Source organism: Hypanus sabinus, unplaced genomic scaffold, assembly GCF_030144855.1.
Source record: "Hypanus sabinus isolate sHypSab1 unplaced genomic scaffold, sHypSab1.hap1 scaffold_1356, whole genome shotgun sequence".
Taxonomy (NCBI): Eukaryota; Metazoa; Chordata; class Chondrichthyes; order Myliobatiformes; family Dasyatidae; genus Hypanus; species Hypanus sabinus.
The window spans coordinates 31,642-44,383 of NW_026779427.1; the positions used below are offsets into that span (position 1 = coordinate 31,642).

At 42.8% G+C, this 12,742-nt stretch overlaps 1 protein-coding gene across 1 annotated transcript in view; it reads right to left on the reverse strand.

Annotated features, from left to right (window-relative positions):
• The window catches only part of LOC132386880 (prosaposin-like), a 31,722-nt gene extending 20,476 nt beyond the window's left edge, over positions 1–11,246 (reverse strand). Inside the window, exons 1-2 of the mRNA XM_059959234.1 lie at positions 11,172–11,246; positions 7,442–7,504 (exon numbers count right to left, since the gene is read on the reverse strand). Coding sequence (XP_059815217.1) covers positions 7,442–7,504; positions 11,172–11,214 — 106 coding nt within the window. The 5' untranslated portion in view covers positions 11,215–11,246. The remainder of the gene's footprint in view (positions 1–7,441; positions 7,505–11,171) is intronic.
• Positions 11,247–12,742: the final 1,496 nt, after the last annotated feature.

Below are 12,742 nucleotides of genomic sequence, written 5' to 3' on the forward strand. Positions count from 1 at the left end.
AAGTTTCCATGTTGCCTGAACAAGTTCTAAGGTAGTATGGGAACTGCTCACTCTCAATGTTGAACAAGTTAAAGAACTCTGGTCTGACTAGTGAGCGATTGCTCTGGTCGTCCAGAATTACATAGGCTTTGATGGCCTTGTCTTTGGCTCCCTTAGGGTACACCTTAGTGAGACAGATCTTTGAACAAGAATGGCTTGACTGAGCTTGACCGCAAACTTCTGTACAGCTCCAGCTGACAACAGTTGTCCTGGAGTGAGCCTCTCCCTCCCCACCGTCCTGTTGTGGGGGTGAAGGAGCGTTGTCGGTTTGCGGTAACGGGCCGGGATGCATGGCCCCATCGTGATTAGTGCTATTACATTCCGGGCACTTCACGGCGATCGTACACTCTTTAGCAAAGTGAGAGGTCGAGGAACAGCATTTAAAACATATTCTTTTTTCCTCGAGAAGGGCCATCCTCTCTTCAAGGGGTTTTTCCCTAAATGTTCTGCATTTCTTGAGGGGGTGGGGTTTGTTATGCAATGGACAATTCTTGCAAGGGTCATTGTTGTAAAGGCTTCAGTCTTAAGCACTGAGACTGGTGTATTAATGTTGAAATTATTCGAAGAGGATTTATCTGGCTTGGTGTAAATTGTACTGCTTCCTGGACCCATGAGGCGAGGGTCATTTCGCTTCTTCGCCTCCTTGCACACAAACCTTGTGAAATACTCAAAGGGAGGAAACCGACCTCTACGATCTTCCTTGTACTCTGAGGCAACAGACACCCACCTGTCCCGCAGCCCAAATGGAAGTTTGTCCACGATTTGTCTGATCCCGGATGGAGTATCTAGGTATACTAGACCAGTTGAGTAGCCATCTTCTTTGGCACCTTGAATCTCCATGAGTAAATCTCTGAGCTCCCTTAACTTAATGTGGTCCTTGGCTGACACCTTAGGAAAATTTTCCAGACGTCGGTATAGCGCCGCTTCAATAATTTTGGGGGCCCCATAGCTCTCCCTAAGTCTCTTCCATGCTTTGCTCAAAGCTAGCTCGGGTTTGTTGAGGTACACTGAACGTATGCGTCTCACCTGTTCGCATGATTCCTTTCCCAGCCATTTCGCCATAAGATCCTGGGTTGCTCTGAGCTGGACTCCGTTGATAGCATTGGTGAATGTGGAGTACCATGCACGGTAGCTTTCAGGTTTATCGTCGTACTGGTATAGTCCTTGTGGTGAACTATGTGCCTGTCTGGACACACCCCCTTCTGACTGCTCCTGTGGCTCCTCTGGCTCCTCCCACAGGCCCCTGTATAAAGGCGATTCAGGTCTAATCCTCTGCCTCATTCTCCAGGATGTAATATGATGGCCACTCACTGCTGGTTCCTTCTTCAGTCAATAAAAGCCGATATCTCGCCTTACGTCTCAGTGTGAGTTATTGATGGTGCATCAGTCCTGAAGTGATGAGATCCCGTTGTGCTAAATACCGTGCCATGGATTCGACTGCAAGTGGCATGCGGGCTGGGGAAACATGTCGGCGGGTATACGACTGAGGGCGTACATCTGTTATGGAATTTGCTGTTCTGAATTCGGTCTTTGCCTCTCTTCTCCCCAAATCTGGTAAGTTTGGTGTCGAGAAGTACTTGTCGTGAGCCCTTTCACTCTTGAGTTCGTCGCGGAGTTGCAAGCGTAAATTGATTTCCTTGGATGGATGTGATGCGATCGGGCCTCTCTGAGGCTCCTCATGACATGGGGCGTTATCAGAGAAGTATGGAAGGGAAGGACGAGTCTGCCAGTCTATTTGAGATTGGACATAGTCGCTTGTGCGCTCCAACCTGATCTTTTCTGAAGTAGATTTTCCGTCGATCAGATCATGCATTTCTTCAGCCTCTTCTATGTAATCTGCTTCCACCCTGGCAGCTTCTTCTTCTCGTTCTAGCATCAGCACTTCTAACTCTGCCGCTATCCTTGCCCTTTCCAACTGGTTTTCAGCTTCTCTGGCAGCCGCTTTCATTTTCATTTTTGCTTCTTGTTTGGCGTAGCACACTCGCACCTTGGCGGCTTCTGCTTTAGCTCTTGCTTGGGCAGCCTGCGATGATGCCCTACTGCCCCTGTCGCTGGTTTGTTCACATTAAGCGACAGGTTGTTGGCTCTGCACCAGTCCGTTAGCCGCTGCACCTCCTCTCTGGAAGCTGCCTCGTCGTTCTTGCTGATGAAACCCACCACGGTTGTGTCATCGGCGAACTTGATGATGTGGTTCGAGCTGTGTGTTGCAGCACAGTCGTGGGCCAGCAGAGTGAACAGCAGTAGACTGAGTGCACAGCCCTGTGGGGCCCCCATGCTCAAACTGATGGTGCTGGAGATGCTGCTCCAAATCCTGACTGACTGAGGTCTCCCAGTCAGGAAGTCCAGGATCCAGTTGCAGATGAAGGTGTTCAGGCCCAGTAGGCTCAGCTTTCCAATCATGAGGGATGATTGTGTTGAATGCTGAACTGAAGTCTATGAACAGCATTTGAATGCATATGTCTTTTTTGTCCAGGTGGGTTAGGGCCAGGTGGAGGGTGGTGGCAATGGCATCATCTGTTGAGCGGTTGGGACGGTACACAAACTGCAGGGGGTCCAGTGAGGGGGGCAGCAGGGTCTTCATATGCCTCATGACGAGCCTCTCAAAACACTTCTGAGCTTGAGCCTGAGTTCCTGGTCAAGCCAAGCACGAGTTCTAGTCAAAGAGCGTCCCAGCCAAGACCTGAGTTCTCAGTCAAGTCCCAGTCCAGGTTTTCTGGTTTGTTACTTTATGTTCGCGTCCAGGTTGATATTTTGTCCTCGCTCCTTGGCTTCCCTAGTATTCTTAATAAACATAGTCTTGTTCAGACTACTGCAGTGTCTGCGTCTTGCATTTGGTTTCGTTCCTAACGCCCCCTTGTGACAGAACGGTCCAGCCAAACATGGACCCAGCAACACAGACACTGCCGTTAAACTCTGGTCAGCCGGGGGTCCCCCTTGTTGAAACCACCCCACTCCAACTCACCTGGATCATCGATAATCTGGGAAAGCTGGTTGGATCGTCAGGAGGCTCCCATGGGGGTGGGGGGGTGGCGGTACTGTCACGGTCCGGTCTGTGGATTCTGTATTCTGGTTGTTTCTGTTTTTCCTTGTTCCATTGGGTCCTTTAATTGAGGCAACTGATCCTCATTTCGAGCTTGCAACATAAATAGCTCAGGGGTCCATCTATTCCTTTTCTGGAACATCCCTGTCAAGAAACCCGCACCAGGAAGCTTGGCGTCTGAAACCCACATCTGGAAGCTCAGCATCAGAAATTCATACCAAGAAGAGTCCCAGCTCTGTGTCCTGTGTCCAAGAAGAGTTCCGGCTCTGTGTCCTGTGTCCAAGAAGAGTTCCGGCTCTGTGTCCTGTGTCCAAGAAGAGTCCCGGCTCTGTGTCCTGTGTCCAAAAAGAGTCCCGGCTCTGTGTCCTGTGTCCAAGAAGAGTCAAGTCTAGTCAAGTCTGAGTCTGAGCTTGAGTCCGAGTTCCAGGTCAAGAGCCAAGTCAAGATGCAGGTACCTAGTCCCGGCCAAGACCCGAGTTCTCAGTCAAGTTCAAGTCTCAAGTCCTAGTCCAGGTTTTCCAGTTTGTTATTTTACATTCATGTCCAGGTTGATATTTTTTCCTCACTCCTTGGCTTCCCTAGTATTGTTAATAGACATAGTCTTGTTCAGACAACTACAGTGTCTGTGATTTGCATTTGGGTCCATTCCCAACACCCCCTTGTGACAAGAGAAATAAATTACCCATTGTCACTTGCTGCGAAGGGGGCAATAGATGGATGCTGGCTTGCAGCAGAGCCACTAGCTGTGTTAAAGGCCAGACACATGACCTACAGCCAATGACACTGGAATGCAATATCTGAATTGGTAAGAAAGGAATATAAAAGCAGTGCTAGTGACTTTAACTCTGTAGGAGAACAGCTATCGGGGATGCGAGGTGCCCTGCTGACACCTGGAGATTTGTAAAAGGACGATGAGGAACATGTGGCCAGCAGCAGAAACTCCTTTTTAACCGGTATTATATTTTCTGTTCTTTGACTGTTCATGGAAGGTCAGGAAAACTTAGCTGGTTTGCACACAGGTATTGGTTGTCTAAGTTCACATGTTCTTCTGTTGAGACAATAAAGGTACTTGGCGGTAAATACAGATTCTCTCTTGTGCCTACAAGGGGTGATTCTTGTAACAAATTCTTTCAGGTTTCTTGCTTTGTGGCTACCTGTAAGCAATCAAATCTCAATGTTGTATAATTTACACATTCTTTGAAAATAAATGTACTTTGAAACAAAGCTACAAATTCCATCATCTAAATCATTGACATACAACATAAAAAGAAGTGGTCCCAACACAGACTCCTGTGGAACACCGCTAGTCACTGGCAGCCAACCAGAAAAGGTTCCCTTTATTCCCACTCTGTATCCTGCCAAACAACCACTGCTTTATTCACAAAATACACTGCTGGATTCCATGCTGGAATCTCTCTTGTAATACCATGGGTTCTTAACTTGTTAAGCAGCCTCATGTGTGGCACCTTGTCAAAGGGCTTCTGAAAATCCTAGGACACAACAGCAATCGATTCTCCTTTGTCTAACCTGCTTGTTATTTCTTCAAAGAACTCCAACAGGTTTGTTAGGCAAGATTTTCCCTTGAGGAAACAATGCTGACTGGCCTATTTTATCATGTGTTCACATCCTGAACAATCAACTCCAACATCTTCCCAACCACCGAGGTCAGGTTAACAGGTCTGTAGTTACCTTTCTTCTGTCCCCCTCCCTTCTTAAAAAGTGGAATGACATTTGCAATTTTCCAGTCTTCCAGAACCATTCCAGAATCAAATAATTCTTGAAAGATTGTTACTAATGCCTCCACAATCTCTTCAGCCATCTCTTTCAGAACCATGGCGTGCATACCATCTGGTCCAGGTGACCTCATCTACCTTCAGACCTTTCATTTTCCCCAAGAGCCTTCTCTCTGTAATGGTAATTTCATACATTTCATGACTTCTGATACCCTGGAGCTTCCACCATACTGCTAGTGTCTTCCACAATGAAGACTAATTCAAAATATTTATTCCGTTCACCTGCCATTTCCTTGTCCCCCATCACTACCTCTCCAGCATCGTTTTCTAATGGACTGATATCCACTCTTGCCTCTGTTTTACACTTCATGTATCTGAAGAAACTTTTGGTATCCTCTTTAGTATTATTGGCTAGTTTACTTTTGTGTTCTATCTTTTCCTTCTTAATGATTTTTTTTAGTTACCTTCTGTTGGTTTATAAAGGCTTCCTAATCCTCTAACTTCCCACTAATTTTTGCTCGATTACATGCCCTCTCTTTGGCTTTATGTTATCCTCTTGCTCTTGATGTATGTACAGAATGCCTTGGTATTTGCCTTGATCTTTTCATGGCCTCTACTGGCTTCCCTAATTCTCTTCCTTAGTTCTATTCTGGCTTCTGAATACTCGTCATCTGCTCCATTTGATTCTAATTTCTGAATCTTTACATACTTTCCCTTTTTCTTCTGGACTAAATTCATCAGCTCTCTGTGGTCTTGCCAAGAAAAGGTGGTCCCAATTAACTCTTCTTAGTTCCTGCCTAATGCCCTCATAATTTGCCCAATTCCAATTTAAAACTCTCCCATAAGGACCATACCTATCTTTATCTAAAGTTAAGGAGTTGTGGTCACTGTTCCCTAACTGAAAGGTCAGTAACCTGGGCACACTCATTACCCAATGCTAGGTCCTCTCGTTGGTTACCCACATATTGATTTAAGAACCTTCCTGGATACACATAACAAATTTTGCCCCATCTAGACCCCTTGCATTAAGAAGGTCCCAGCTTATATTAGGGAAGTTGAAATCTCCACGACAACAGCCCCTTTATCTGATTACATACCTGTTCTTCAATGTCCCAGAGGCTATCAGGGGATCCGTTGGACAATCCTATCAGTGTGATTGCACTTTCCTGTTCCTGAGTTCAACCCGAATGGACTCAGTATCTGACCCCTCCATTATGTCTCCCCTGAATGCAGCTATGACCCCGATTAATAGCACATCTCCACCCCCTTTTTTACCTCCTGCTCTATTTTTCTAAAACTTTACAAACCTGGCACATTAATCACCCATTCCTGCCCCTCTCTCAACCAAATTTCAGTAATGGCCACAACATCATAGTTCCTCGCACTGATCCATGCTCTAGGGTCATCACCCTTCCCTACTATAATACTCCAAGCATTAAAATATAATACTCCAAACTATCCAACCAATCATATCTGTTGTTCTGATTTTGCCTTTCAGTACTATCCCTGATGTCTACCTCTGGTTCGATCCTTCCCTTACCAACCTGATGCTCCAGTTCTCAGTTTTCTGTAAAACTAGTTTCAACTCTCATGAATAGAACTTGCAACCCTCCCGGCTAGGATATTGACTCCCCTCCATTTCAGGTGCAACTTGTCCCTCTTGTACAGGTCATTGCTTTCCCAGAAAAGGTTCCAAGAACTTGAAATCCTGTCCCTGCACCATCTCCTCAGCCACTTATTCATCTCTGCTTTCACCCCAGTCCTACTTGCACTAGCCCGTGGTACTGGGAGTAATCTGAAGATTACTACCTTGGAGGTCCTTCTCTTCGGCCTCATTCTTAACTTTATATATTCAATGAGTAGGACCTCTTCCCCCTTTTTGCCCATGTCATTGGTGCCAATATGCGCCATGATCCCTGGCTGTTCACCCTTCCCTTAAAAATATCCTGCAGCCACTCTGTTACATCCTAGCACCCAGGAGGCAACAGAATCTCTTTTGTGGCCCCAGAATCTACTTTCTATCCCGTTAACTATCAAGTCCCCTATAACTACCACACGGCCCGACTTTACCCTCCCCGTTGAGCCTCAGAGACAGCGACTTTACCACCAGGGCTGGTTGTTGCTGCCGTGATCTGATGGGTTACTGCCCCCCTCCCCCCCCAGTAGTATTCAAAGAGGTATACTTGTTGCTGAGGGGAATGGCCACAGAGGAATCCTGCACTTTGGTGGTCACCCATCTACAGTCCGAAGCCTGACTCTGTGTCTCACCACCTATTCAAAAGTCTCATATAAGTATTAATGTCTTCAGCCTCATGAATGATCCGGAGCACATCCAATCCCAGCTCCAACTTTTTGACCCAGTCAGCCAGGTGCTGAAGTTGGGTACATTTCCTGCAGATGTAGTCATCAGGGAAACAGTCAGGTATCCAAAATTTCCACATCTGACAGGAGGAGAATTCCTTCCTGACTACTCTGACCTAAAAAGGCTTACCTCTCCTTAACTATAACTCTGCCTGTTCACACCAAAGCCTTCCCACACTGTCACTGGCACTCAAACAATGGCCGCTCTGCTTAAGCCTACCTTCCTTTTATTTGCAGCTGAGTTTAGGCATCTGATGCTGACACTTACCATGCCTGCGCAGCTGAAAATGTTCGGCCTTGCCCAAATCTGCTGCTTTTAGTTGGGGAACACCTAGGAGACAGTGAAGAAAACATCATGAGATTAAAGTTGTCTATAGAAAAGGAGCAATGCAAAGTAAAAGTCATTAGTTGGAGAAAGACTAATTTCAATAGATTGATGGAACTTGACATTGAGGGTTAAAACTGCAACAGAGATTAATCAGATTTCCTGAACTTCTGGTAATTGCTCCAACCACCCCCCCTTCATTTCCCATTTCCGTTTCCCTCTCTCACCTTATCTCCTCACCTGCTCATCTCCTCCTCCTTCCCTTTCTTCCATGGTCCTCTGTCCACTCCTCTCAGATTGCCCCTTCTCCAGCCCTTTAACAAACCAATCAGCTCTTTATTTCACTCCCTCTCCCAGTTTCATCTATTATCTGCCACCTTGTACTTCTTCCTCCCCTCCCCACACCTTCTTATTCTGACTTCACCCCTCCCTTTCCAGTTCTGAAGAAGGGTCTCATCCTGAAACGTCAACTGTACTCCTTTCCATAGACATTGCCTGGCCTGCTGAGTTCCTCCAGCACTTTGTGTGTGTTTCTTTGGATCCCCAGCATCTGCAGAATTTTTCAAGTTGGTGGCATTCTGAAATATCCTAGCAAGTCAGTTTATCACCTGCTACATTAAAACACAGTTGGAGCACTGGTCAGTCAACTGTTCGATGCTACTCATTCGTGACCCTGAGTGTACCCTGTTTCATTGGAAGACCAGTCCTTTTAAGACTGACAGTGAACTTAAAGAGGATAATACACACAGCATGCTGGAGGAACTCAACAAATCAAGCAGCATCTAAGGAAGGAAATAAACAGCGAGGTTTGATATACCTATGTCAAGCATAGCTACTCTTTAAATACTGATGGAATCTGATGAGATGCAACATTTCAAGTACAAAACCACAAAATCGCAGATGCACTCAATAGATTAGGAAACATTCACAGACAGGTTAAACACAGATAGGAAATCTGCTAATGAACACCCACCAACCCCAGCTGATGAATCAGCAATCTCTCACAGACAATCAATAACAATAGTGAACAATGGATGGGAAACAACATCACCAACAGAGACTCTGTAGCACCATCACTGACCTCCTGAAAAATCCTAGAAAGGTTCTTGGTTATAGATCACTCCATCACAGATAAAACCCTCTCCACCACTGAGCATATCTACATGGAGCACTGTCATAGGAGCACAGCGTCTATCATCAAGAAACCCCACCACCCACCCAGGCCATGGTCCCTTCTCACTGCTGCCATCAGGAAAAAGGTACAGGAGCCTTGGAACCCACACCACCAGGTTCACAAACAGTTATTACCCCTCAATCATCAGGCTCTTTAACCAGAGGAGATAACTTCACTCGTCCCATCACTGAACTATTCCCATAGCCTATGGACTCACTTTCATGGACTCTTCCTCTCATGTACTTTATATTTATTGCTTATTTATTTATTATTATCTTTTTCTTTTTCTATTTGCACAGTTTGTTGTGTTTTGCACTTTGGTTGTTGTCTATCCTGTTGGGTGTATTCTTTCATTGACTTTACTGTGTTGCTTGGATCTACTGTGTAAGTTTGCAAGAAAATGAACCTCAGGTTTGTATATGGTGACATATATGTACTTTGAATTTTTGATAATAGATCTGCAAACCCAAAATGTTAGTACATAGGGAAAGCATGGTGGTGTAGCAGTTAGTGCAACACTATTACAGCACCAGTAATCCAGGTTCAATTTGGCGGCTCTCTGTAAGGAGATGGCACATTCTCCCTGTGAATGCGTAGGTTTCCTCCCACATTCCAAAGACGTATGGGTTAGTAGGTTCATTGGTCACATGGGTGTAATTGGGTGTCATGGGTTCGTGAGTCCAAGCTTTCCAATGTTGTGCCTAACTTGCTGTGTTTTTCCCAGCAGGAAGAGTTCTGCTTTTATTTTATTATTGCTTCTCTGTATTTGATTTGGGAAAGAGAAAAGATAGATAAGGTGGCAAAGGCAGCAGATAATATACTTACCTTTACTGGCTAAAACATTAAATACAAGAACAGGGTGTGTCACGCTAGACCAAATAATACCTCAGAAAGACCACCATGTTAGCATGGCATACAGTTCTGTCTGGAAGGATGTGATTTCTCTAGAGTGTGTAGAGATTATTTGTGGCACAGAATAATACCATTCAGCCCATTATAACCATGCTGGAAAAAATAATTGATAACAGGTTAATCCCAAGTCCAAAATCTTGGCTCTTAATGAAAGGATCATCTTTAGTCAGAATCAGGTTTATTATCACTGACATTTGAAATGAAATCTGTTGTTCTGTGGCAGCAGTATAGAGCAAGAGAAAAAAATGCTATAGATTACAATAAGAAATTTAAAAATAAAGATTAGGATTCTTGAGGGTTTTTCACCTGAGGTCATGAATGAGCATTGCTAAGTTCAAAGAGGTTATGTCGGAGCTTTTTAAACAAAGGTTTAAAGCCATCTCTTCATTATCCTACTCATCTTAGAATCGCTCTGTAAGATGGTTCTAAAGAATGGTTTCGCTCGAGTGGAGAAACTCAGGATTTTTTAAAGACAATGGATTGACTGTTTAGTACCTTGTTATAAGAATAATTGCTTCTCTTACTTTTGGTGAACCTTCACAGCTAAACTTCCTTGTGATTTAAATGTTTTACTTAGAGAATAAGATTTTAATGAGTTAATGCCAAGTGTGATTATATGTTATGACTTTTGATAAGTTTTTTATTACTTTATACACTTTTCTAAAGGTTTTTTAAATCAATATGGCTTATTTTTGGGTATTTTTCATTCTATTGTTTTGAAACTGTAATAATTAATCTATTTGTGTTATGAGGGCTAAGTTTTTTACGGCCATTATTTAGTCTAGCCTGGAATACAGTTGATCTTGGAATTAATTTGGAGTCAAATCAGCAGGTTGTTTTGGGAGGGTGATGTCATTAGCTGTAGCTGCCAGCCTTCTTTTGGCTGGCCTTCTGACTTTGGGAGGGGTGGGTGTCTTTCTTTGGGACGTTAGCCAAATCTGTTGTTTGGTTACCCTATTTCAAGGCTTATTCTTTGGTTTTAATGTTCATTTTACTGGTTATTACTTTAATTTCTCTATTAAATAGAATAATGGGTCATACTATTAACTTACCCAGTCTTAATATGAAAGGACTAAAACACCCTGTGAAGCGGAATAAGATTTTTGCCTATATATTAAAAAAATTAAAGCCCCCAATTATTTTTTTACAAGAAACACATGTATGTAATTGAGACAACTTGGGTCTTTTCAGTAGATGGAAAGGACTACATTTTTACTTCTCTTTCCATCTCTAAGTCTAGAGGAGTTTCAATTTTTATGGATAATTTAGTTCCCTTTGTCCAACATAAAGTAGTGCCTGATAATAATGGGTGTTTTGTCATAGGGTCAGGAAAATTAGATAATAAATTAATGGTATTTGCCAATCTGTATGCTCCGAATACATATGATCCAGGATTTTTGAGTGTTTTTTTTTCGTTTCTGCCAGACTTGAGCCTTTTCTCATTGGTGATGGGAGAAGATTTTAATTGTTGGTTAGATCCAGTTTTAGATCGGTCATCCTTTGAAACAGCAACACTGAATAAATCAGCTTTGTTTATTCAATCTTTTTTAATGAAATATGGCATTGTTGATATATGGCATTTCTTACATCCACTACGTAGGGAGTATTCGTTTTTTCTCATGTCCATCATACTCAGTCCAGGATTGATTACTTTCTTATCGATAGTCAAATGATTCCTTTAGTTCGATCCTGTGAATACAAAGAAATTGCTGTTTCGGATCATGCTCCGGTACTTTTATCTTTAAATTTAGCTGGTCTTCCTCAAATAAACAGATCTTGGCATTTTAATTTAACTTTGTTATCTGATAAAGATTTCTTAAAGTTTCTGGAGAGACAAATTATTCTTTTTTTAAGAGAATACTTTGGAAGAAACTTCTAGTCTTATTAGATGAGACGTCTTTAAGGCTTTTATTAGAGGTCAAATTATTTCCTATACTGCAAATGTCAAGAAAAAAAGCTAATAAAGAGAGAACTGTTAGCTAATCAGTTAAAACAATTAGACTAAATATATGCCTTGGCTCCAGATCCTGTTTTATATGAAAGGCATGTTGAAATTTGAACTAAATATGATCTTCTTTTAACATATCCAATTGAAACTCAACAGGTAAATTATTGGCTAACCAATTAAAAACCTTTATAGCTAAACGGCAAATTAAAGAAATTTGTAAAGCCAATTGGTGATAGGACAACTGACCATTTAGAAATAAACGATATTTTTAAAGAATTTTATTCTATTCTTTATAGTTCTGACTCTCCCAAAGATAATACTGTAATGAATAATTCTTTAGATCAATTAACCATTCCTACACTTTCTGTTGATAACCAAAAACAGTTGGATCAACCTATTTCGTATGAGGAAATGTAATGTTAAAATTGTACAAGGCATTGGTAAGGCCAAATTTGGAATATTGTGTGCAGTTCTGGTCACCGAATTATAGGAAAGATATCAATAAATTAGAGAGAGTGCAGAGACGATTTACTTGGATGTTACCTGGGTTTCAGCACTTAAGTTACAGAGAAAGGTTGAACAAGTTAGGTCTCTATTCATTGGAGCGTAGAAGGTTGAGGGAGGATTTGATCGAGGTATTTAAAATTTTGAGAGGGATAGATAGAGTTGACGTGAATAGGCTGTTTCCATTGAGAGTAGGGGAAATTCAAACGACAGGACATGATTTGAGAGTTAGGGGGCAGAAGTTTAAGGGAAACACGAGGGGGTATTTCTTTACTCAGAGAGTGATAGCTGTGTGGAATGAGCTTCCTGTAGAAGTAGTAGAGGCCAGTTCAGTTGTGTCATTTAAGGTAAAATTGGATAGGTATATGGACAGGAAAGGAGTGGAGGGTTATGGGCTGAGTGCGGGTAGGTGCGACTAGGTGAGATTAAGGGTTCGGCACGGACTAGGAGGGCCGAGATGGCCTGTTTCCGTGCTGTGATTGTTATATGGTTATATGGAAATTGTCGAGCCTGTACATTCTTTGCACTCAGGGAAGGCTCTGGGTCTTGATGGATTTTCTGGAGAATTTTATAAGGCTTTTTCCTCACTGCTTATATCTCATTTAAGTGCAGTTTTTTTGGACTCCTTTAAGTTGGGTAGGTTGTCACAATCTTTTTATGAAGCTTCTATTTTGCTCACTCTTAAAAGGAATAAGAATCCAACTGA